This window comes from Brienomyrus brachyistius, chromosome 19 (genome assembly GCF_023856365.1).
Source record: "Brienomyrus brachyistius isolate T26 chromosome 19, BBRACH_0.4, whole genome shotgun sequence".
Lineage (NCBI taxonomy): Eukaryota > Metazoa > Chordata > Actinopteri > Osteoglossiformes > Mormyridae > Brienomyrus > Brienomyrus brachyistius.
In genome coordinates this window covers 19,368,090-19,393,100 of record NC_064551.1, presented here as the reverse complement: position 1 = coordinate 19,393,100, position 25,011 = coordinate 19,368,090, and the positions used below count along the sequence as shown (strand labels likewise).

Genomic DNA, 25,011 nt, shown 5'->3' with positions numbered 1-25,011 from the left:
GTGCCCAGTGATGGACGGGCATCCTGCCTGTGGGGGCTGCTGCTGGGATAGACACCAGACGACCCACCGAGCAGCTGGAAGGTGGATGGAGCATTTCTGCATTCCCAGTGTTTAATTTGTAGTCAATGATTCATTTCAATTTGCTGTTTGTTTACCTGCTGGTTGCTGTTCAGCAGCCATCAGTTTGTCATCTTCTTGTGTAAAATGCATCAGGCACACAGAAGCGGATTAGAGGTGCGATTTCTCTCTGGATTTTGTTTGCATTGTGACGTCACTATGCCTCTCAAAACTGGCTCCCAGCAACCAGACCTGCACCATGCCGACACCTTAAGGCTGCGTCATACTTACTGCAGACGGGCTGCAGCACGTGCAGCAGTTGTGATGTCATTTTCGTCACAGGGGGATGGGGACGGAGGCCGCGTTTAGGGCGATCACTCAAACACCTAAACAGTGTGGACATTTGTCATCAATTATTTAAATAGAAGAAAAACTTAATTAACAGTGGTTCGATTTTAGCCAGCAATTGAATGGACACACTTTATTTCGCTGCTTATTCTGAGGATTTATGTGTTCAGGCTACAAGGCCTTAGAATGACCCCTCTGCACTGCATTGCATTAATTTGCACTGTGTGAATCGGGGTGTATTGACTGTGTGGGATGGGTTTGCCCCTGTGTGTAACTCCACCCTAGCTCCTGGGGGGGTGGGGTGGGGGGAGGTGTGAGGTTCTGAAGCTGCAGAAAGCCCCCTCCTTTCACATACATGGCCAGCGTCCGGAAGTCGTAGCAGTTGTCAGCTTCCTATGAGTGTCCTGGCGACCGTGTGGAGGGCAGGCCGGCTTGAGGTAGGCCGTCTGCATACCTTACATGAGGCCGAGTGAAGCCCCCTCTCTGAGCACGCCCAATCTAACGCCCTCCCCTTAGACTCCTGCTCATCTTTGCATGGGATTCGAGTCTTTATTTATATTTGAGTGACAGGTCGGCTGGACTTTGAGGGTCACCCCACTCGGAATTTTGTAGGGGGGGGGGGCGGAGTCTTGTGATTTTTATTTTTTTTTTAAATCAAGTGTAAAAGTTACATGACACCTGTGTAAACACATCAGAGAACCAACTGGCTTAGCTAACAGGATCTGAATTTTATTAAACCTGCCCGTTCTGTACTTAAACAGGCGGTTTAAAGTAATTACAGTGTGTGTTCATGTAATTGAGTTTACTTTTAATGTGGGAAGGCCATTTATTACCATAGGACCGAAAAATTATTAATGGATGACTGGTCAGGTTCTGGTACATTGGGTTCCCCTGAAGATGGTTTCTGTGTCCAAGAAGACAGCAGGGTTCCTGATTGTCTGTGTGGATCTGTTCACACGGCGATATAAATCCCACAGCTAATTCTTCAGACGTGCACGGAAATCCCCAGGAAAATATAAACAGCCGGAGCAGCAGATTTCAGAGCTGATTTCCGTGTCATGCTTTAATGCTCCTGAGTACTTCTGTAAAAACTATTAATTAGACTTTTAAAAGCCAGGAGCCTCTCTGACATGGGCAGGCAGACAGGCAGCTCCCGACGTTGGTGATCTGGAAACTCAGACCTCAAGCTGACCAGGTCCTACACTGCTCTACACTGCCGACCAGGTCCTACACTGCGCTACACTGCCGACCAGGTCCTACACTGCCCTACACTGCCGACCAGGTCCTACACTGCCCTACACTGCCGACCAGGTCCTACACTGACCTACACTGCCGACCAGGTCCTACACTGCCCTACACTGCCGACCAGGTCCTACAATGCCCTACACTGCCGACCAGGTCCTGCACTGCCCTACACTGCCGACCAGGTCCTGCACTGCCCTACACTGCCGACCAGGTCCTACAATGCCCTACACTGCCGACCAGGTCCTACAATGCCCTACACTGCCGACCAGGTCCTGCACTGACCTACACTGCCGACCAGGTCCTACACTGACCTACACTGCCGACCAGGTCCTACACTGACCTACACTGCCGACCAGGTCCTACACTGCCCTACACTGCCGACCAGGTCCTACAATGCCCTACACTGCCGACCAGGTCCTGCACTGCCCTACACTGCCGACCAGGTCCTACACTGCCCTACACTGCCGACCAGGTCCTACACTGCCCTACACTGCCGACCAGGTCCTACACTGCTCTACACTGCCGACCAGGTCCTATACTGCTCTACACTGCCGACCAGGTCCTACACTGCTCTTGGCTAGAGAGGTTATTTCAGCTGCACCCACCCCTGTCCTGGGGTCTGTTAATATGTTAATATATGTAACCGAAGGATGTCCCTGGCCTCCATTGGTTTCAATTTCAAACAAACCAATGAATGCAGACTGTGCTCCGCCTCTCTGGCATGGCTGTGCTTGTTGGATTTTGCACCTTCGGGAGATAATTCTGAGCTGCAGGTGAGGAGAAGCTCCCTCGTCTGTCATGAGCAGCAATACGATCCCTCGGGGGTGACAAGTAAGGGATCATGTGATCACACGAGTGCCAGCTCTGAGTCACTGTTCTCTCTCTCCCCTATTGGCCTTCTGCTTGCAAGTGATTTGTTTGCTTGTCCTCCCGGTGAATTGGGCCTAGTTTGCATGTCGATGACACTTCCGGGGTGGGTGGAGTTGTCCAGGAGAGGAGTGGAAGGGCAGTGTTCTTTGAGGAATAAGCATCCCTGCAAGTCACAGAGCGCAGCTGGCTCTCACCTGAGTGAAGGAAGGGGAGGGGCAAGGGGAGGAGATTCTACCTGCGGTTGCCATGCTTGTGGCCAGGGGGAGGAGCCGGTAGGTCTAGGCAGAGGAGGAGGAAGCTGGCAGGATGGGGTCAAATTTCAGTGCAGAGCTTGCCTGTTTGTAATCTAAGCCCTTTCACAGTCTGCTCCCGGGAGGATCCATGATGCCAGCAGCTCGAGGTCTTTTGTGGGATTTCCCTCGGTGTGGAACAGAGCCCCACCGGGGCAGTGGCGGGATGAGTCACCGTTTACCGCGACACGCGACCTACCTGTCAGCCTAAGGAAGAGATAAGAGGTTCCTCGGGCTCCAGGTATTTGCATGTGCTCACCGCTATTACCTCGCTTCTGGGTAAACATAGAAGGCAAACACACGCCGATTACGGGGAAGTCACCGCCGGAGGAGGGAGAGGCAGCTGGGCGTGGAGGCACGCCGTGGAGCTCCGTCATGACACTCCAAGTCCAGCTCCGGATTCCAGGTTGACGCACGGTGCAGGCTGAATGGTCACCCGGGCTCCACTGAAACTTCATCCCTCTGGATCTCACAGCAGGCAGTCACAGCGGCGCGGACTGGGGTGGTGCGACTTTACGTGGAGTCTGTGCTGTATGTCGTGCTGTTTCTGGGAGTGCCTGTCCTCGCTGTCACCCGTGGGTCAGTTGAATCTGGCATCCACGACCGATTTACAGACGAACTCTGGCGTCAGAGCTCCTCCCGGACTGAAGTGTACTAGACAAAAACCGTGTTTTGCTCAGTGGAGCATGTAGAGTTGGAGTTCGATTCCTGAACTGAATTCTGGGCTGGACTTTGGATTTATTTACGCGAAGGTAGTTCTCCGAAGCAGAATGAGGAGGGAAAGGAGCTCCGAATCCTTCCTGAAGGAGCGACCGACCTCCCTGACTCGGGCCCTGAGCTGGCTGAACATCTCGGTGCTGTCCCGCGCTTCATGGCGCCTCTTCCGCAGCCAGACCGAACTAGCTGCCGAGCGGAAGGACGAGCCGGAGGTGGATGATGATGATTGGGTCTACAGACCAATGCACCGCAAAGGTAAGGCCCAAACACAATGAAGCGGTGTTGGGCAAACCTGGAGAAGAATGGAATCTGGGTGTAATCCCTGGTCCTACTCAACACAGCTCAGCTCAGCTTCCCCGTATCTCAGGATCCTGGCTTCTGTTTTCATGCAGGCTAGCAGAACTGTACTGTTTCGGATCTCTCCTACAGGCCTGGTTCCGCCTTTAGGAGGTGCTACGCTTTTTAACAGGCCTGACATTTCTGTGATATTTGGGAAAGATGGGTGTCACTTCCGCTTAAGCTTGATGTTTGAGGAGTAAGACCATGAACACGATTGTCTTCTGCAAGACGATAGTGGAGTTGGCTGCTCTGGTAGTCCAAAAAACTTCCTCTGTAGCCTTTCTAAAATAAAAATTGCAGTTTAAACAAAGACTCAAAGGGCCAGGAAGCAATTAGTTTCCAAGTGCAAAGAGTAGCAGGCCACACACGTTTATTGGTGTTGGCTGATTGTCTCTTGCACCTTCCCCTTACTATGTTGTGCGAATTGTCCTGTGTGAATCGACACATTGTTCTGGGATACAAGTGGGATGCTGCCTGGGGGGTGAAGGCGAACGGGTGGAAGCCTTCGTCAGCCTGGCGGTGGTTTGGCGTTTAAGGGTAATAGCTTGACAAATTGAGAATTCCTTTGTTGTTGACAGCTGCAGAGCCTACAGTCCAGCCATGGGGAACAGTGCGCTCGTGAATATGTTCTGGGACAGACTGTGTGGGTGACAAAAAAATAATCAAGAGAAAAGTTGGAATAATTCGAGTTGTGGTGTCCCTGCGATCCAGAGTGTTTCCCAGCCTTTTTTCTACCACATCGATTTTCCAGGCCACACCATTGATTAACACATACAGATAATTGGATCTTATCTAAACTGTGAAGCTTCAGGTTCAGGATCAAGTATGTTTTCTGCAATTTCCCATTTCAAGAATTTGTCCATGATCTTGTGTTTTTACTACAGGATAGTTTGCGAATTGTCAGACATATGTAAGCTAACAGGTGCCAGTGGTTGAGTGGTCTTACTCTGGGCTCCATTTGATTACATGAGAAGTGCACTTAGCTAAAGTCTGATGAATTAAAGGAATTAAACTAAATTAAATAAATAAATGAATGAATTCAATTAAATGAATAAAAAGTCACCTATAAGGTGTTTTCTTCATCTAAGCCAGTTAAAGTACATTCGTAATTTAATTATTAATACATAACCTTATTTGGTTTGGTTTCTGTGTAGATATATATGCATGGCAGAGCAGACCTAGAAGAGATGATTTTGGAGCTTTTGTTAGTGATTGAAGTATGGCTGTTTAGTTTATTGCATTTATTTAGTAAAAGTGAGGATCAGAGAGCAGGGTTCCCGGATCATTTGGGGTTAATGGCCATGCTGAAGGGCCCATCAGTGATATGATCACTTGGCTGGCTATGGGGTTTGAACTCGCACCCTTCTGGGTGTGAATACTGATCTCTGACCTGCAGAGATACTCACTGCCCCAGTGAACATATTGTCTTGATTTACTTTTTACTTATTCAACAGATGCTTTTGTCCATCGCAGTGTACAGTTGAGAAAGCAGGGACTGACTGTCCCCGGAACAGTTGAGGGTTAGGGCCTCGGTTTAAGTGACCATAGTGACATCACTCTGGCAACCCTATGATTTGAACCCATGAGCTTCCAATCACAAACACAGCATCGTAAACCACCGAACCACACGCTGAACAGTACTCCTGTACTGGCCAACAGCTTTCGGGAACTGCCATAACTGAAGATCAGGGATCTCTCATCCCAGGGGGCCCTTCAGACGCTTTGACTCCTATCTTGGAAGGCGCGTGAGTCCTCTTGTTCTAACTCCACTATCAGAACCTTCCCATCTCTCCCTTTAGGGATTCACAGGGTGTGACTTAGGGACTTATCAAATTGTCCATTTGAAGTTCAGGCAGGTCTTCCTATTCTGAGGCTGCTTGTTGGACGGTAAAATTATGTATTATTCTGGATTTATGATGCGGTAAAAATAATTTTGTGATTTTTGTATGACATCTGTCTTCATAGTCTGTATAGAATGATCTGAGATATAAGGCACTCTCATCACTTCTGAACAAATGACTGAATATCCTTTCCGGGGTTGTTTTCTAACTTTGTGGGCCCTTGAAAGACTGGGTACGTGGTGTAGGAACACGTCCGTAAATAAGCAGCCTTGTGGCTCAGGGTGGAGCTCGGAGGAGGTGGTCCTGGGCAGCTTTGCTGGTGTAGGCTTTCTGCTGTCTGGAAGTCATTGTTTATTCATTCTCACATTGTTCACCATGGGGGCCTGGTCATCTGACTGAAGCCACAGGAGTGCTAACAAGGTAGCCTTCCTGTAACCTGAACCTCCCTGTACCTGTGGAGAGAAATCAGCTGCTCAACAGAACTGGACTGTGTGCCAAGGTAGAAGAGCTCAAAATGGCACTTTTATGTGGAACGATGCAGTGTGTCGCATGAGCAGTCTCCTGGACCAATCCCGATTCAGCAGTCCGCTTCCTCCCTTTTCATTGGCCGCTTAGACAAAAGGGCGCATATGTGACGTTGTGACTTTGTTGGTTGATTGTTTATTATGGTCGCACATCCACTTGCGGAGAACAGCAAATGCAATAAAAAGAGAGGTGAAGTAAAGGGACCAAAGAACACAAGCGAGAGTAATTAAGGTTAATATTTCCTAGGCTTCTGAAAGAGCTCATGCATAGTGTTATGGGTAAATGTGGGATAGCATTAAGTAAACAGCATAAATCTTCCACCGGTGTGAAATACGGTGGTTAAGTTCAGTCACATAGCCTTAGTCTGGCATTGCTTTGGTCACATTAGTTACTTGGTAGAAGAATAGTGAAAGTAACAAAAAAAAAAAAACGATCGAGAGAAAAAATACTGGCCTTTCTGGCCACGTTATGTGGCTAAACCCTTCACACTCTCGAGTGCCTCTCAAAGGAGCTTTAGTTCAGCTGAATGGGAACAGTCTAATTATGTTGTTGAAATGCACAGGTTTACTCCAAGGTTAATAATTAGATATTTAAATGACCGGCGTGGGCAGATATCTGTCGAAGGGTCCTGATGCTTTTACATTCATTTCTTCCTCTAGCCACCTACATTTACGCCCCGCCCTTCCTAACCAGAGAGGAGTCGATAACGTGCTTTGCACGTTCGGCTTAGTCTCAGCACTTTCCGTCGTCATGGTGACGCTAAAAACGGAAGTGAGCCAATCCCATTGATCACCCTTTCTGTCGTGCCAAACTTGACAAAGAATGCAAACTGACTTGCCGGGTCTGACAAAAGAGCATCCGCCCTGAGGTGATAAAGGAAAAACGAGAAATAAACTGACGCACTACCTACATCGATGAATTAATAATCATCGTTTGACTTGTTGGTCAGACAAATCACTGTTAATGAATTCAATAACTTTTTAATGCCTCAGATCATGTACCTCATCGAATGCTTCCCCGGTGTCCTGCATTCTTAATCTAATCACCAAGCATGGAGACTGAAGGGAGATTAAAACAAAGGTTGTGTTTCTCCTGTCGGAGACTGTAGCCTTTTGATTGAAAGGCTTAGTTCTGCTGCAGAATTTGGCCGTGTTTAGTGTCCCGCTGGCAGCTTCCACATGCAGCCGTCTAATTGCGTAATGAGTGCCGTGCTGTGCTTTGCCCGTTCCTAAATATATACCATAATAGCAGGCTACAGTAGCAGGAAGGAGAGCTCTGTTCCATTCTGGGCTGCCGGCTGACAGCATATTTGTAGTAGTTGACCAGCAGCCCAATCAGCAGACCCCATGCCCTCTTCCAGGCTGATGTATCCTCTTCTTGGGTATCTGAGTGAGACCACAAGACTTCAGGGAAGCGGCGGAGTCCAGGAGGTTAGAGGTTTCCTCTTTTGTGTGACGCTCATGTTTATGTTAGTATTCCTTTACCGCCTTCGGTTACTCCGGCCCTGCTCAGCAAAATGATAAATGATGATAAATGAAAATACCCAGTTTCAAGACCCAGGCAAGGGTGGACCATTGTTTTCAAGGTGCAGATTCGGGGAGTCGACCTCAAAATGCACCCAGGGTCCTGAAATAGGACTCATGGAAAAGAAGGGCTCCACGCCTGGCCTCCGGACCGCAGCCGATTTCCCCCGGAAAGCAGACGACAGCTGACTGCCATTATGCGTCTTCCGCAGGAGTGGGAGTGTTATTCTACAGCCGCAGACTGGTGATCTGTGGGCGGCACCGGCTCCACCAGCCTCACTCAGGCTGGAGTCAACTGGGGCGATGGGGAAGACCGTGGGGGGGGGGGGGGGGGTGATCTGGGGACACTAACTGTACAGCAGCTCCCTCGGCTTTCACAGAAGCACACAGATGGGCACTAAGGGAGACTGGCTGTTGGCCCATCATTGTGTATTTCTGTGTAATAACAGAGACTTGCATGCACAATGACTGCGGTGCCACAGACAGCATTTCTTAAGGTTTTTTTTGGTTGAAGGACCTTGTTAGAGGTTTCGACTGGAGCTCCTCTCCCGCGTTAAAACTGAACCGGGGGCCGGCAGTGACCCTGAGGCATGAAACATTGATATTCCTGCATTTGGTTTCCTTTTTTGCCCTATTCCTATTTGCGCTTTACCTCTCTGTCCCTTCCTACTCACGTCCTCCCAGATTCATCTCCCGAACCTCATCTCGACAGTGCATCTGCGCACATAATGCGGTATCTGACCTCAGATCAGCGCAGGCAGCAGAGCCCTGCCCTGCGCTGGAATCTGTGAAGGCTCACTTTGCATTTACCTGCACTGGGCCCTCGTTAGCCTGCTCCCACTGAGTCTGTAGTATCTGACCTCAGATCAGCACAGGCAGCAGAGCCCTGCCCTGCGCTGGAATCTGTGAAGGCTCACTTTGCATTTACCCGCACTGGGCCCTCGTTAGCCTGCTCCCACTGAGTCTGCACATGACTCGTCTTTCAAAATCCAATCTCAGCTGGAAGGATGTTCTAGGTGGCGCACAGGAACCTGGGAGCCTCGGAGTTCGGTCTCGAAGACCGGTATTCTAATGATCTCTGAGAAGATCTGCTGTTCAGCTTTACTTACTATGCATGGGCACACAAGCAGCCTGAGGGGGGAGATCCTGTATTAGGGGTCTTCAACACAAGTCCCCTTTCCCCCGTCTTGGAAAATTTATAATAATTAATAATTTTATAACCTGTATACAAACTCCCAGAAGATTGCATCATTTATTAGGGCATTCTGGCCTTGATTAGTATGTCAGAAAATGATGTCTGGCACATCAGACACTGCCTCATGTTTTCATTAACAGTCAGCGGTCATCACGTTCTTTACAGGAATCAGTGTACAACCTCTAACAATGTTTTCTTTCTCTCTCTTTCTCTCCACCGTTCCGATGACACTCTGATGATAATGGTCCTGGGTCATGCTCAGGTAAGTCGTGCTTCATGCATTTTTCTGCCTTTCTGAACCTGCCCATGTCGATCCGTATCAGATATGTGATATTTACTGCGGTTCCGTGAGCCTGGGCACAGCTCCGGGAGATGGTTCCGCCTACTGTAATATTTGCAATGCTGCAATATTTTCCTCTTAGCTGCGAGAAGCCGTTGTTTCCCGCTGCCATTACATGATGCAACGTTTGCCAAATTCCATTAGTGACCAGTACCCTCTCATGCTAGGAGTCTTCAGAATGGTTAAGTAAAGGAAATAAATGCGGCAACTGAGAAGTTTTTCTTCATGGCTAGTTTGGGTTCACAACTCATCATGCTGTAACACAATGCGTTTGTTGTTGTATCTGTTATGAGGATTGCTAGATATCTCAGTAATGCCGGTGTGCAAGGTCTAGGTTTTGTGTGGAACCGAACAGATGCAGGCTCCCTCTACATAACAGATAAAGCATTCCAAGCATTCTGTTGTCAAGTGCTGATTCTGATGATTGACCAGGAACGAGTGTAATAGCTGAAGGAATGAGAGCTATGCAATCGTTGTTTAGAACCTCAGAAAAGCAACAGAGACTAAGTCTAAGTTTAAATGAATTTAAACACCACTTATAAACCAGATGCTGGCTCCTATCAGTGCAGATGTGTTGTATGACGGAGGCTGTATATCAGACCTTTTGAAGTTGTGAGTACACAGCTTATGTTTCTTGTGTCCCAGTGAATCAGCCTGCTGTGTAGTTCCCAGAGACTGACCCACGTGTACGGGGGGGGGGGTCACAAATCGATAAACACAAGACCCAAAAACATAGGCATGAAAAACAAATCCAACACAGTCTTAAAAACAGACACAACAATGAAGTGCATGTAAATAGACACATTCAAGCAGACAAACAGGCACAGCAAAAACCCACAACAAACAGAAATATATAAACAAGCACAACAAATGGACACATGCAACGAAATGCAAGCAAACAGGCAAAGCAATAAGCCTAAACAAACATAAATGTATAAACAAGTACAAATGGACACATGTAACCAGACACAGAGACAACAAACCAAACAAAACAAAAATATACCAAACAAAAATGAACAGACACAAGTAAACGGGCAAAATAAACAGGTATCTTAGCAAAACTGAGCTCTTTGGCTGTTAATTAATTGTTCTAGTCCCAGTTTATGCTGCAAGTATTTTGTTCCCAGAAGCTGTTAGTCTCTTGACTAATGATGGTATTTAGAGAGAGTTGCATATATATTTTTGCATTTCTGTACCTGTCTACCTATTACTTAAAGTGCTGATCCTTTCCAAACAGGCCAGTAATACTAATAAAATGAAACATAGTTAGGAAAACTTGTACAAATTATACAAATTTGTCCAAACACCAACACCTACGCAGACTGTGTTTGCCTGCTTTTCTCCAATTTCCCCCACATCCAATGCAGAAAAACCCTTATGCTAATACATTTAGCATGGCGTGACAGGCTAAACCTATAAGCCAGTGGTATCCGGTTGCTCTGTGGATGAACCAGAAAGATGATTGTAGTTATCTGTTGTGGGTGTTCCGTTTAATATCCTATTGTCTCTCTGTAAGCCTCGTGGCAATGGCAAGTGCACTGTGTCCATGATCAGAACTGAGAGTCTCTGTGTGTGTGCCTGGAAAATCAATCAGTCGAAAGCACCCTACTTAACAGAAAGCCGGGACTCCCAATTGCAATCAGAACACACTATAAATATTCGGGTCATTGTTCCTAGTGATTAATCCAGTTTGTAATCTCAGGATACCGATAGTGGGGATGTATGTGAAGAATGTGGAAGGCGCGCCTCCTTTTAGACACGTGTGGTTATGTTTACATGCCTTTCTGACCCCCTGCAATATGATGTTCCTGTCAGAGGTTATTAAGGGACGTTGGGGTTTGCCAGCAAGATCTTCGTGATGCTGCATTTGGTTCTCACTCTACATTGCTGCTTAGGCAGCAGGCTGAACCTCATGGGCACATGGAGGTTCCCTCTCCATCCTGTAGGACGTTTAGTGAGGGTGCTGGTGCAATTCTATGACTTTCTAGGTGAGTATCAGCTTTCAAATGCCAGGATCAACTGGCAGGGTGATGTCACTGTAGAAGACAAGGGTCTGTTAAAACAGATTACTGGGGTTAGTGTTACTTGAAATATCAGCCTTCCGTCATTCTCTAGAGCTTGTTTCTCTATAAACACAGCGCTGCTCATTTTGAATACATTTCCTTTTTAATGAATGTTTTTCAGGCTAATGCAGAATATTAGACTTTTTCTATAATACTCTGTGGTTTTGAGGTCTCATGCTCTAAGAAAAAAATAGATGAATAAAGCTCCCAAGGATTATGGGATTCTGCTTGTCAAACAAATGTCACTGGGTTTTCAGACTGGCGGGACAGTGTGTGGCGCTCTTGGCTCCAGCCTCAGTCATGGGTTCGAGTCCCACCGCGCCATGTGTGTGCATGAGCAGCTTGCATGCTTGGGTTTCCTCTGGGTGTTTTTGAGTAGAGTGTGGTTGTGTGTCGATTTGTGTATGTAGATGCCCTCTAATGAACCGCGGTCCCATCCAGGGTGTCCCCCAGCCTTGTGCCCGCCGCCACCTGGCATTTGCTCCCCCATGACCCTCATCAAGATAAGTGTTGGAAGATGGATGGCTTTCTAGCTCTGTTGTCTTTGTTTGAAGTGGTACTACTCTCAGCAAGGCTTGTTCGCTTTCTAGGATCACAGTAGGGACCATTTGTGTCCTGCTGGAATTAGGAACCTCCAGTTGGTTCAGCCTCTATGTCCTTGACAGAGGCCAGCAGGTGTTTTCCAGTGGGAGGAACGACTGAGAAATGGAAGCAGAAAAGAGATGCTAGTAATCCAGCAGGATGGACTGCATGGCTATAGAGAGATCTCTGCACTCTAAGAGAGGCTTCATCGACACACAAAGGGGAACTGTATAGGGATTGAACAATGAAACTGAAACAATGGCCAAAATAGTATTATAGGTTGCATGCCTATATATGCACAGCCTGTGGCCAGTCTTCACAGTCTGCAAGTTCCGTCAGTAAGAGTAGAGTGTGAAGGCTGAATTAGCAGAGCAGTAGCACAGCTGTACATACATCACTGCAGTCCACACAACAGATTGGGAGACGCCTCAGAGTTCAAAAGACGACAAATTGTTGGTGCACATCTCTCTGGCACATCTGTGACCAGGACAGCAAGTGTTTGTGGTGCATCGAGAGCCTCGGTATCCATGGTAATGTCAGCATACCAACACGAAGGATGGACCACATCCGAAAGGAGTAACTGTGGATGCCAGAGGAAGCTGTCTGAAAGGGATGTCTGGGTACCAACCTGGTGTGTATCCAAAAACCACTGCAGAGTTAAATGTGTGTCTCCTGTTTACACCAGAACTGTTCATCAACAGCTCCATAGGAGCAGTACTCATGATTGAGCTGTGTAGCCAAATCTTTGGCCAATGCCGAACTTCAGTTTCAGTGAGGCCAGAAACTCAAATCTTGGGCTATGGACGATGTGAACCATGTGTGGTTCTCTGATGAGTCTCCCTCACTGTCTTTCTGACATCCAGGAGCGTTATGGTGTGTAGAAACCGCAAAGAGGCTCACCACCCACACTGTCGTATACCCAGAGTGCAGCATGGGGGTGGATCAGTGACTGTTTGGACTGCAGTATCAAAACATTCCCCAGCCCACTAATTGTTCTAGATGGGTTTGTCTCTGCCAAGGACTACTGAACCATTCTGAAGGACCATGTTCACCCAACATTGTACCCTGAAGGTGGCGTCCTGTATTAGGATGATAATGCACAAGAACCATTCCAAATGGAAAAAACACACAAACAAACAGACAAAGGCTGGTGACAGAGTAGTTTGGTGAACATGAAAGTGAAGCTGAACATCTCCCATGACCTGCACAGTCACCAGATCAGAAGATCACTGAGCCACTTAGGGGTGTTTTGGAGGAGTGAGTCCGAAGATGAAATTTCCTCCACCAGCATCACATAGTGACCTGGGCCCTCATGTATAAATGATGCGTACGTACATTCCTAGTTTTGTCCGTACGCCATATTTTAGTGTGAATTCCACGCACGTCGTTATACATGAGGCCTCTGGCCACTGTTCTGCGAGAGGAATGGATCCCTCCGCCACTGGGCAGGACTTTGATGCTGTATTGGCTGCAAAAGGAGGCCTCACACCATACTAATAAATTATTGTGGTCTAAAATCAGGTGTTTCAGTTTCATTGTTCAACCCCTGTATGTGTCTGGTCCTGAAATGGTTCATGACTTTCATTGTCTCACATTGTCTCACTGTGAGATGCACATTTTTGACCTCACACCTTTGGAACATCAAGCAAGTTCTCCATGAAGTATTACTGACATGAAATGTTTGGATTTTCCTTTTTTTGGCATGCAGATGGAAAAAATTAAGCTTGAAATCCCACAGTGGGCAGGATTACCGTGAGCTTTCAGTCACTGCCTGGTTTAAACCAATTTGAAACAATAAAGTGGACCAGAGAGCGACTGACAGCACACATAGATTACCCCCAAGGCTGGGTTCAAAACCTCAGTTCCCCCAATATGTCCCACCTGTGAATCCCCTTAATGTAGGACGTCAGGCATGCACCATATCATGCCTGATCAGTTTTTGCTGCCCACAAGATGCAGAAACTTAAATTCCAGAAGATCATAGTTACACAGGGACTGCCTGCAATTCCTGTGGTGGGAAAATCCAGTTAAAACCCTGGTGTGAAAAGGGGAGGGCAGTTTTCAAGGATTCCAAGTTTTATTGTCATATGTATAAAGTACAGTGTACAGAGTAAGGTGAAATTTTAACTTTTTACTAGTTAACAAAGCAGTGCAACATTACAATAAGTAATTTTAAATAAACAACAGACAATAAACAGCTAACAAATAAGGTGCACTAGTGACCATGAGCAGCCATAGCAGTGCAAGTGTGAAGTGATTTTGGCATGTATTGCACATTATAAGCATTATTATTATTGCACATTATATTGCACATCGTATTGAACATTATGAGCATTATTATTATTGCACGTGAATAAACCTCTATACCTCACTAGTGTATGTGTTTATCAGGAGTGTCCGTCACTTGTGAAGCAGGCAGGGGTGTTAAAGGGGAGCGGCAGGGCAGACGCAGTGGCCGTGTTCAGAACAAACAGTGGACCGGCACCAGTTGGGGTATTAAGTAATTAATATTATCGGGAGCCTATTGATGAGGGTCAGGAGGCCACCCAACCACAGAACTGCTGACAGCCCCGTTCAAAACAGTCGTTGGCTGGGCTGAGATTTGGGGGGGGGGGGGTGGATTGGGCAGCTGGTGTTTTTCTCCCCCTTCCATTCTTTTTTGGGGCTGGTTGTCAGGCATGCGGCCCGGATCCGAAGAGATGAGGTGATTGGATAGCAGTCTGGGTACGGGGGCTGACTGGCGAACTGCCACTGCGAGGGCAGGGTGGGGGTGCGTGTGTGTCTGTGTGTGTGCGTGTTAGAGATCGGAGTGTGGGATGAGGGTAGCTGCTGAGACTGACGCTTCTGGTGTTCAGGGACAACTCCACACCCCAGACTGGATCTGCCTCAGCGGAGCACATGGGGGACGGCAGACCTGTCATGTTCTGCCTGAAAGGTAGGGGGCCAGGTGGGACCCAGACAGGGGGCCAGGTGGGGGACAGCCTCGCATGTGACTTGCAGCATAATGTCTGCAGCTCCGGGGAAAATGTTCTTTGTGGGAGACAAAGAAAACAATCAGATTTTCTGCTGCCAGGGGTGAAAAAGTGCCGTGTCAGCCTGTTTTCCTGCTCCGCAAGCTTCCCCTGTTGCCCAGTGAGGAAGTGGCCGGTCACACTGGGAGTTATGGCAGTTATGTCAAAGTTTAGCCTGCGATACATGCGGCCAGCTGGTGGTGTGTGTATGTGTGTCAGGAAGAAAAGAGCCAATTCGCTCATTTTGTGATGCATTTTCTAGGAGTTGAGTGGTTAATTTTGGCGTATCGATTTTTGGATTTACTGTTTATTTTTTTTTGCAGCTGCCCTGTGTGAATGAATTGACTGGCACTAAATAGATTTTGTTTTGTACCTTCCTTAGGGGTGCAGCACTGCAGTGCTGAAAGCTATTGTCAAGTGCCAATCACAGCACAATGGTAGTAATAATTGTTGGACAGACGAATGTGGTCCTGGTTACTGTCTTGAGCGTTTCACTGTTTTTCGGAGGTGTCTGTTTTGCTGATGTCATCGCTCTGAGATGTGACAGCTGGACTTTTCTGGTCGAGAAGTTAACTGGAGCTCCATCTATACCTGCCCCAGAAACTGGAGCTGAAAATATGTAACTTGTGTTGATGCTAGTCTTCTGCATGTTTTCGGGAAGTTCAGTGTTTCCAGTTGCAGAGCTGGAAACCAGGGCTGAATGCGAGTGCTATAGCGCCTCAGTGTCCTCCGTCTCCCTTGCGTGTACCGAACCTCAAAGGCTTCAGTTTAACCAGATCCTGCGCCAGACCATTCGACCGCGCTGAACTTGGGCTAGTCACTGTGGGTACGTAAAAATTACACGGAATGTCATCTGAGCCAAATACAATATGTTCAGTCTTCAAACCACTAATTACCTTTGTCCTTTTTAAACCAAACGACCTCTGCTTTTTCAGCTCTTTCGTTCCTCCATGCAAACTGCAGACCCAAGGCATGGTCTTCAGACGCGAGTCAATCACACCAATCCATTGCAGTGAATTTGTTGCCATTAAAATGATATTTCAGCCTCTTCCTGTAAGACTTCCATTGGATAGCAGTGAAAAAGGCGACCGCCTCGATCCAACACACTTATGTGTGAGAACCACCTTTCCTGGGGGGAGACAGGGATCAGAGGGTATGGGGTCTACGAAACTCAAACCCAGACATACTCAAAAACCAAAAGTACTCAAACATACACATGTTTCTGAGCACGAGAGAAAAGTGGAGGAAAGCAATATGGATAATCCCAATCATCACCCTGATATGGCCAACGACTGGAAACTTGGCAGCTGTGCCACTGTATTATGGAAAGATACTCCTGTAGCATTTGTATCTGTGATCATGCCAAAACCAATGTTCAACAGCAGTGTGAGGCAGATAGCGACGTGAGGCAGATAGCGACGTGAGGCAGGTAGCGACGTGAGGCAGGTAGCGACTTGAGGCAGGTAGCCACGTGAGGCAGGTAGCGACTTGAGGCTGGTAGCGACGTGAGGCAGATAGCGACGTGAGGCAGGTAGCGACTTGAGGCAGGTAGCGACATGAGGCAGGTAGCCACGTGAGGCAGGTAGCCACGTGAGGCAGGTAGCGACGTGAGGCAGGTAGCGACGTGAGGCAGGCAGCCACGTGAGGTAGGTAGCGACTTGAGGCAGGTAGCGACGTGAGGCAGGTAGCCACGTGAGGCAGGTAGCGACATGAGGCAGGTAGCGACGTGAGGCAGATAGCGACGTGAGGCAGGTAGCCACGTGAGGCAGGTAGCAACTTGAGGCAGGTAGCTACGTGAGGCAGGTAGCTACGTGAGGCAGGTAGCGACTTGAGGCAGGTAGCGACTTGAGGCAGGTAGCGACGTGAGGCAGGTAGCCACGTGAGGCAGGTAGCGACTTGAGGCAGGTAGCCACGTGAGGCAGGTAGCCACGTGAGGCAGATAGCGACGTGAGGCAGGTAGCCACGTGAGGCAGGTAGCGACTTGAGGCAGATAGCGACTTGAGGCAGGTAGCCACGTGAGGCAGGTAGCCACGTGAGGCAGATAGCGACGTGAGGCAGGTAGCCACGTGAGGCAGGTAGCGACTTGAGGCAGGTAGCCACGTGAGGCAGATAGCGACGTGAGGCAGGTAGCGACTTGAGGCAGATAGTGACGTGAGGCAGGTAGCGACGTGAGGCAGTTAGCAATGCGCTTGCATAAGTGCTTATTCACAACATGGATTTAATCAGGCAGCCTCCTCCATAGACTTTAGCCTTTCGCCCTTAATGAGACAGGCGGAAGACATGAAAAGCAAGATTCCCCCCACACCATCAGGGAGTTATGTGTAAAGAATGATTATGCCAGTCATGGGGGGCTTGACCCGAAAAGTTCCAGGAAATATCCTGCTGTTAATATCCAGAGTAGATAATAAACCGCTTTGGATGAACATGTAAGATAAACAGATACGTGATAATAAAATTTCAGCTCCGTTACATCTACTGTACTATGGTATTTGAGCTGGCCTTAGTGCCTGGGGTAATTAATTTTATCATGCAGTCAAAAGAACAACACTTGTTGTGAAAGGCAGAAGATGTAGTGTGCTATTATTCTGATTTATTGGTTGGAGCGGTTAATGCTGTCCAAACGCGTTGTCTAAGTACGGTTTGCTTTGGCCCAGTGCAGTGTTGGCTCCCTGATTTATACCCAGCCTTCAAACTGGCAGTGAGCTGAGCTCCATGTCTGCCGGTGCCTGTCTCACTAGCGCCGCCCTGCTGGCCTCCGACATGTTGCGCTTGGCAGCTCGTCACCTCGCCGCGGTTGCCACTGGTACTGGCTAGCATTGCCGTTCTTAAACGCTGGCCGGGCCCCTTCTGCCCTGGCCCAGTCATTATAAAGGGGCAGCAGTCTTATACGCAGGAGACAGTGATAAATCAGATCCTGGGGGTTTCGCCATATGTCCGTGCTGGCCTGGTAATAAAGCCAAGCAGAGCGTTATCTCTGCTGGCATGATTTCACATACTGCAGGCCGCCTCTAAGCTTCTAGACACATAAAATACTGATAAGTCGGCTTATGATGTATGATCATGCATACATAGCTGTGTTCTTGTATTCTAGTATTTTTCTGTATTCAGTGCAATATTTTTTTTCCCTTGCGGAAATTCATCTGCATTACTACAGGCATGTAACCCATAATCACAAAACTCTCAAAAATAATGTCACCCGTGTAATTATATTCCTCAAAATATGAAGGGACAGCCTGAAATAGTGAAGAATCTCCCAGATTTAAACTGGCTTCCGCTGTCAAACAGTAAGTTGTGTTTATTGTTTATTTGTCAGACATGGTTTGGAAAATGTCAGACGTGGGTTCTCAGTTCCTGCTTGATGCTGTGGTCGACGTCTGGGCTTAGTGAAGTCCTCAATCCATTCCACCGTCTCCTGTTAGGTCCCGGAGTTCCAGTCAGTGCTCACTGCTCTACATTAAATCAATCGAATGCTTCTAACGATTTGCTGCATCGGGCTCACAGCAAATTCTGTGGTTGCCCCGTGGCTCTCGTGATGGCCCACAGATGTCCAGCTGTGGATTCTCCGTGTTGGTACTGGCTGGATGGGCTGTGTTAGTTTGGACCTGTCTCCCTCCTGCCGTGATCTTTCTTTTTTTGAGTTTACTATGTGGCAACCACCCTCCCATTCCTGACCCAGACTTCTTAATAATCATAGATACTTGGTCCCTGGTAGGGAGTGCTCCCTATGCCTTCCTCACCTTGCTCTCTGTAGGTGAGAGCAAGCTGGCACGGAAGGGCAATCACCTCTTGCTGCAGAGAGCTGGGGGCTAAGGGCTTTGCTCGAGGACCTCCAGATGTGCCAAGGCTAAGCTTGAACTGGTGACCTTCTGCTCCCAGGCACGGGGGCTTTCACCACTGAACCACATGTTGCCGGCCACGTTTGCTGAAGAATTAATGGGTGGAATAGGAACCTGATTTTTTCTGGAGGGGAAATGCGTCTCCTTAAATGGAGTCAACTGGGATAAGTATCACCAATCAGGTCCAGACTTCCCTAATGGGATTTTCATGGTATTTTCACTGGTCACTGTTGCCTGGTCCTCAGTACCCATGCTGCAGTGGTTTGAAAATCGAGGGTAATGCTAGTTGCATGGCCTTGCCTAACACTCCATTTTGGTGCAGTACGGCTGTACAGTAACTGTTCAGTGATACAGTGACAATATACAGGACCCAAGCTGTAAAATTGCACTGTGCAACTGTGAACAATCCTGACATGTCTTCCGGAAGGACAACAACCGGAACAGCCCTATCGGTGAACAAACAGTTCTTGAATGATGAAGGGAATGGATTCTGTGTTTCACTCGTAGAGTCTAGTATGGATGAGTGGCTGATAGTGGGTTTACAGGTTCAGTGGTGATAAAGCGATAGCCAGTGAACAATGATGATGGTGCAAACAATAAAAGTAAATACAGGCATACAAAACAGACATAGAAAAGGAATCTCCACTATCTTATGCAAACACTGAATCTCCTCTTCTCTCTCATATCCTCCTTCCAATTTCCCTCTTCCTGGTACAACACCTTTTTTTAAATGTAGTCTAAGGTCCACACCTGAGCACACCCCCCCCATGTTTACAGGAGGGCACAATACACCAGGGGGCTCAGTGGTGACCCTCAGTTTTTCAGGCTTAATTTTTTTGGTGTCACATGCACCCAAACTGACCCCCTGCAAATTTCCCAAATGTGAGAATCTCAACTGCATCATTCCTGGAAGTGGGGGGCTTGGAAAGGTTTTTTTGGGGGGGGGCACTATATGGCTCAGTGGGTGCCGGATAAATGACTGACCCTGCGCTCAGACCTCGAGCTTTGCACTCGACAGTATGTGTGTGTGTGTGTGTCTCACAAAGGATAAATGCAGAAGGAAGCATTCCAGTGTACCAGAATTTATGTAAATAGGAAATGAAAGAAGACCCCATGTTAATTAGGATGTCATTTAACGAGTTATGGGATTGGAAAAGTTCCTTAAAATGGTGACCTTTTACGTACAGCACGACGGCAGCTAGCATAGTTGTCAGTGATACAGACTCATAAAAAATGAACATTGGCATTTAGAGTCCCAGCAGAAGTTAGTATCACGTTACCATGCACAGTTCTATGTGATTTTTCTCATGTGGGATTAAATAAAGCATATCTGGTAGAGCAGCCTGCGGTATTTGCGGTAAAGACACATTAGCGATAGCTGAATGCCAGGCCACAGTGCGCCGCCTCGGTTAAACATGTCCCTGTTCGCTCTGGGGGCTACATTCCATCAGCATCAGAGAGACATCTGTCTGTCTGTCTGTCTGTAAGTCTGTACGCCCTGGCACCGTTAGCCCCCCCCGGGATAACCTGACGTGTGGCGTGTACTCAGACACCCCCACTGCGTTGGCCCCACCATATTTCATTAACCGTTACAGTGAAAAATCTGAGACTTATGGAAAAAGAATCGCTTGCCATGGTGGGCTCAGCTATGTTTCTGTTCTCTCGGTGTGGTTTTGCTTGCAAAGCTGTTCGTGTAGCCAGAAATACTTCTATTCGATAATGGTATCTGTGTACAGGACTGGAGTTTGACACCCCTGGTACAAACCATTGTTTCCTGGTTTGAGAGAGTAGTTGCAAAATGATTCCATTCTCAGCAGCCATTTCTCCCTAATCCCCGGGCCTGTGCGGTTAAGGCATGACCAGGCTACGCTCTTTGTGCCGCTGCTAACTCTTTGGTACGTCATGTTCCCACCCCTTGCCCCTTGTTTGATATTCCTCCGACCATTAGGGGGCATCGGCGATCTGTGTCACGCACATGGACTGGCAGGCATTTCTTTCAGGCTCAAGGATAGTAGATTTCTCTTTTTTGGGAACTTTATTCATGCTGACTGTGTACTGTGTGACGCCTTTACGTTTAAAATTATAATGGAGGACTGGCTGCATTCTGTGTTTGGCTTATTTTATTTACCCAGCTGGACTGAAAGGAGAGAGTTTTTAATTCAAAAACACCAGAGGAGAGGATGTTAGTGGGTGTATCAGCAGCCGGGGTTAGCAAGGACTTTGGAGTCCTGCGCTGACAGGTCTTACAGAACAGCGATACCACTCAGGAGGATCCACATGTGTGGTTGTCAGCAAACAGGGAGGGTTTAAGGAAACTCTAGTAAGAACAGTCGCAGAATGAGTAACGAGCAAAGAAACCTTGCGGAAATGTACCGTCTGAACCCCCAAGTTCAGGATGGATCACTGCTTTGCCCGGCACTGCCTCTTCACCATCAGAGTGGCTGTATTCTGCAGCTTCAGGGGTCACTATTGATTACATAAACAGTTGAGCAATCTGACAGTTCATCTAGTAATCGCTTACGTACAATATAATAAGTGCGAGGAAAGAAACGACGAACTGTCACAGGATGCCCGCTCAGTGACACGTACGGTTAGTTTACGCACTGCAATTCACTGAAGTAGCGCAGTGTTGGAGAGTGGAAGGAAACTGGAGGATCTGCCAGAAAGCCAGACACACACAGGGGCAGCATGCAAACTCCACACACGGAGAGCACTGGTGTGTGGCGACAGCGAGATCCATCGTGCCGACCCCAGCGTGCAGGATGTGTGATGTGGAAAGAAGGAAGGAAGGAAAGATTATTACTAAATAAATAATTATTATTATAATTATAAATATATGGTTATTATTTATTGTATTATGTAAGGTGACGCGACTAAGTGACAGGCTAACCTTTGTTTTAACAGTGATTATTCTGATATAGAGGAATCGTACAAAGTAAATTAAGCAAAATAATGTAAGTCAGTGACTACAAGGACAGGCTGGGCTACTCCCAGAGGCTAATTGGCACATATCTATGCTAACTTTGCAGTATTGGGTGAGTCTGTCAAACCCGAACATCTTCTTCTTTAGATGTATCTGCATTGCAGTCATGCTCTGGTGAAAGTTCTGCTTTGCAATACTGACAGTCGACAGAACTGTCATTCACTTTTAATGTGAAATGCTTTGCGCAAAGATGCTGCTTTCGTTCTTTATTTAGACCCTTATTCACTATGCACTGTCTACCTTCTGCCATATTGCCGAGTAAAGGAGAATGAAATTTTTAATCGATGCTAGTTTTAGTAATTGAATAATCAAGTTTAATCACATAATCATGGCAGCTCTGTTGAGGTGCATGTTCTGGCTTTAGTCCAAACCCTGTTCTTGTGCCCCCCTCCCGCCCAGAAGAATGCTTAAAAGATACTTGGCATGACACCCCTGACTCATATCAGTTGCAATCTGCCTATGCACTGCACCTCCGACAAAAGAAGGAGGGAGGAACCTTTCTGATTGGTTAATGGGGGTGGGAGGTGCCTTCCTGTGATGTGGATTCATAAAAGCTCACAGAAGTGGCTGAACAGGAAAGATCACAGCAAAGCAGGCGGAGCCATGAGTGGGATCTTGCCAGGAGAATAGCATCCTGGTGGTGGAGGGGGCTATTAAGTGATATGGGGGGAGGGGGGCATTTTATGAGGACCCCGGCAGAGACCTTGTTTTTTGAAGACCCCAGAAGTGAACCTCAAATTTGGGGTAATGAAAGAACAAGCTTTTACCTTCCTTGGCCTGTCCCTCTGTCTCTCTCTTCCTTCTCAGTATGGCTGGCATGTAACAGGGTAATTTAGTCTCTGGCATGTGTGAGCACTGGGAAGCTCTTTGACAGAATTCTTCCTGCTCATCAAGACACGCAGAGAGTAACAGAGGGCAGAGCGGCAGCGAGCCAAGCCTGCGAGGGTCTCCCCTCCACCTGACACTGTTTCGTACTGTTAATCCGTTCGGGAGGGTGCCACTCTGCCAGAAACGCCCCCCCCCCACCACTCCTCTGGGTTATGGGGGGAAAGCTGTGAGGAGGATTCCGACAGCATGGCCTGCATGTCGATTAGCCATGTGGACCATGAGCACCAGGCTGGCTCTTCCATGCCGGAAGTACGCCCCGGTGCTGGAGGCAGGCCCCGAAACAGCCTTCCTCCCCAGCACGTCTGTCGTGGTTCATCGTTCATCCGGTTTTCCCTCCGTTTGTTCAGAAAGAGGACTGTGTGGCAGTCAGAAAGGTCGTGTTGGTTTTTAGGCGCTTGGCTGTAGTTGCTTAATATATACTGCGTTAGGAACAGATTCCCTCTGCTGTAGTGTTGACTAATATTATATTATTATGTTGCTGAGGTAACATTTTGCATATAGGTCGATTGTAAAAATATGTAAATGCATCTTAAGATTTGTTTCATTAGCATAAGGCGCTTTCAGATTGCTCCCCCTTGTGGTCCTCTGCTGTAAAAGTCTTCAGTTGCCTTTATGACCAGAATATTTGGGGCTGTTTGTTTTAGGTGCCTTCATCGGTCAGTGGGAAGCTGCAGTTCTGCTGGTCCCTGCTACTAAGCTCCACGAGATGCCAGGAGGCCACGCCAGATTTCTGCACGCTTTGCTGGTGCGCGATCAAAGACTGTGGCTCCTTCGTAAGGGCCAGGTTAAGGACGGGGGGGGTGACATTTGTGTCAGATGTGGGGAAGGACATTATGGCACATTAGCCTGGAATGAAATGGAGACCCGACGCTGCCGGTCAATTTTTTGGAGGAGATGGATGGGATCGATGGTTAAGATAAATGAGTCCAGCTGACCACGTGTAAGAACGTTAGCCCTGTTACCGTGGAACCTAAGCCCGGGTCCCCCTCCCCCCACACTGTCACATGGTGTAATCATTTGAAAGAGGATCAATGGTAAGGCTGCAGCGCGACTCCCAGCCCTCTCCCTAACTGTTAGGCCAGTCCGCTCTCCAGTCTTAACAGACCGTGTTAAAGCACAACACCAGCACATCTACGTAAATGTATGTTTTTCAACATTCACATAGGGAGCTAGATGTTTATGAAGTTCTACTAAGTATCCGCGTCTCCACAAATGCTTCACACCGGCAAGTCGGCTGCATATTCCTGGGGCAGTGCTACAAACTGCTCCCAGAAGAAGCCGGGGGTTGGGGGCATAATTACCTGGAGTGTGACTGCCATCTGTGGCCCTGGCTCCTGTCCGGCTCACCATGGAGACTTACGGATAATCTGGGTTTAGGGATTAGTAGCCGCCTTGGGAACAAATACTATGAAGAAAGAGGAGAGAGAGAGAGAGAGAGAGAGAGAGCGAGCAGGTTCACCAGGAAGAGGAAGTTGCCAAGGAGACCTCCTGGATCCCCACACTGATTCTGCTAGGTCTCAATTAGTACTTTTTCATCACAGGTGAAGAGCCGGGCGATGAAGCATATTCTGGATGTTACTCTTGTGGGCTGTTTGCCGAAAGGCAGAATTCAGCTGGTTCAGCCAGACGAGTTGAGTTCTGTCTGAAGCCGGGTCTTGTCAACTGACACTGAAGGGGTTGGGCTCTTTGTTAAGGAAATCGATGTGATTGAGCTGAAGCCCCAAGGAGAGCCCATCTATACAGAAGGCTCCCCGGGGGCCAGTGGTAAACAAGCTCCTCCCTTTCTGTGGGGGGGGGGGGGGGTGGAGGACAGCAGGAGGCTCCAGGAGAAGTGAGTGGGGGGGTGGATTGCTTACTGGCCCCCTGCCCCCCCCTCCACCCAGGCCATCGCTGATGTGGATGGGGGGACCCAGGCAGCATGACTGCATATGTGCACTGCCTCTCCTCGGAGCCAGAGGTCAGCCGCTGGCACGAGTCCTACTATGAGGACGAGGACGGGCTGCAGCCGCTTCACACCCAGAACCGCATGGGCAACACGCCGCCCAGAACCACGGGCAGCCTCCGGCGCCGGCCGCTCGCATCGAAGGGCCACCAGAAGCAGGATTCGCTGTGGGCGCCCAGGCCATTGCTGGGTCCCGAGCCCACGAGAGGGCCACCAAGTGCTGGCTGCTCCCCCATCCACACCCACCTGGACTGGAAAGGTAGATGCACTTTCTCCTGTTAGCGTGAGACTTTAGCCATGAGCTAATCTTCTTTGCTTTCACGAGAGATTCACTTAGAATAGCTTCAGGGAGGATGCATTTTATGCAGAAGAACTGCTTAGATGTTCTTGCTTTGGCTGCCATTTTTGATGTCTTT

The 25,011-nt window shown here is 48.2% G+C and overlaps 1 protein-coding gene and 2 long non-coding RNA genes across 5 annotated transcripts in view; all 3 read left to right on the top strand.

Moving 5' to 3' along the window:
- Window positions 1-1,091: 1,091 nt before the first annotated feature.
- On the top strand, window positions 1,092-4,854 carry LOC125715153 (uncharacterized). The gene is made up of 3 exons (XR_007383942.1): window positions 1,092-1,716; window positions 1,804-1,861; window positions 2,152-4,854. It is a non-coding gene; the product is annotated as an uncharacterized LOC125715153 (long non-coding RNA).
- A 9,964-nt stretch (window positions 4,855-14,818) lies between these two features.
- LOC125715148 (NHS-like protein 1) overlaps window positions 14,819-25,011 on the top strand; it is a 43,619-nt gene continuing 33,426 nt past the window's right edge. The window contains exon 1 of the mRNA XM_048986425.1: window positions 14,819-14,870. Within this exon, the coding sequence (XP_048842382.1) occupies window positions 14,834-14,870 (37 nt within the window). The 5' untranslated portion in view covers window positions 14,819-14,833. The remainder of the gene's footprint in view (window positions 14,871-25,011) is intronic.
- Window positions 14,947-21,566, top strand: LOC125715152 (uncharacterized). Of its 3 annotated transcripts, XR_007383941.1 has the most exons (5): window positions 14,947-16,477; window positions 16,614-16,732; window positions 16,818-16,868; window positions 16,954-17,038; window positions 17,090-21,566. It is a non-coding gene; the product is annotated as an uncharacterized LOC125715152 (long non-coding RNA). The 3 variants fall into 3 exon arrangements; XR_007383940.1 differs by having other exon boundaries at window positions 14,947-16,392; window positions 16,631-16,732; window positions 16,818-17,038; XR_007383939.1 differs by having other exon boundaries at window positions 16,464-16,494; window positions 16,631-16,732; window positions 16,818-17,038.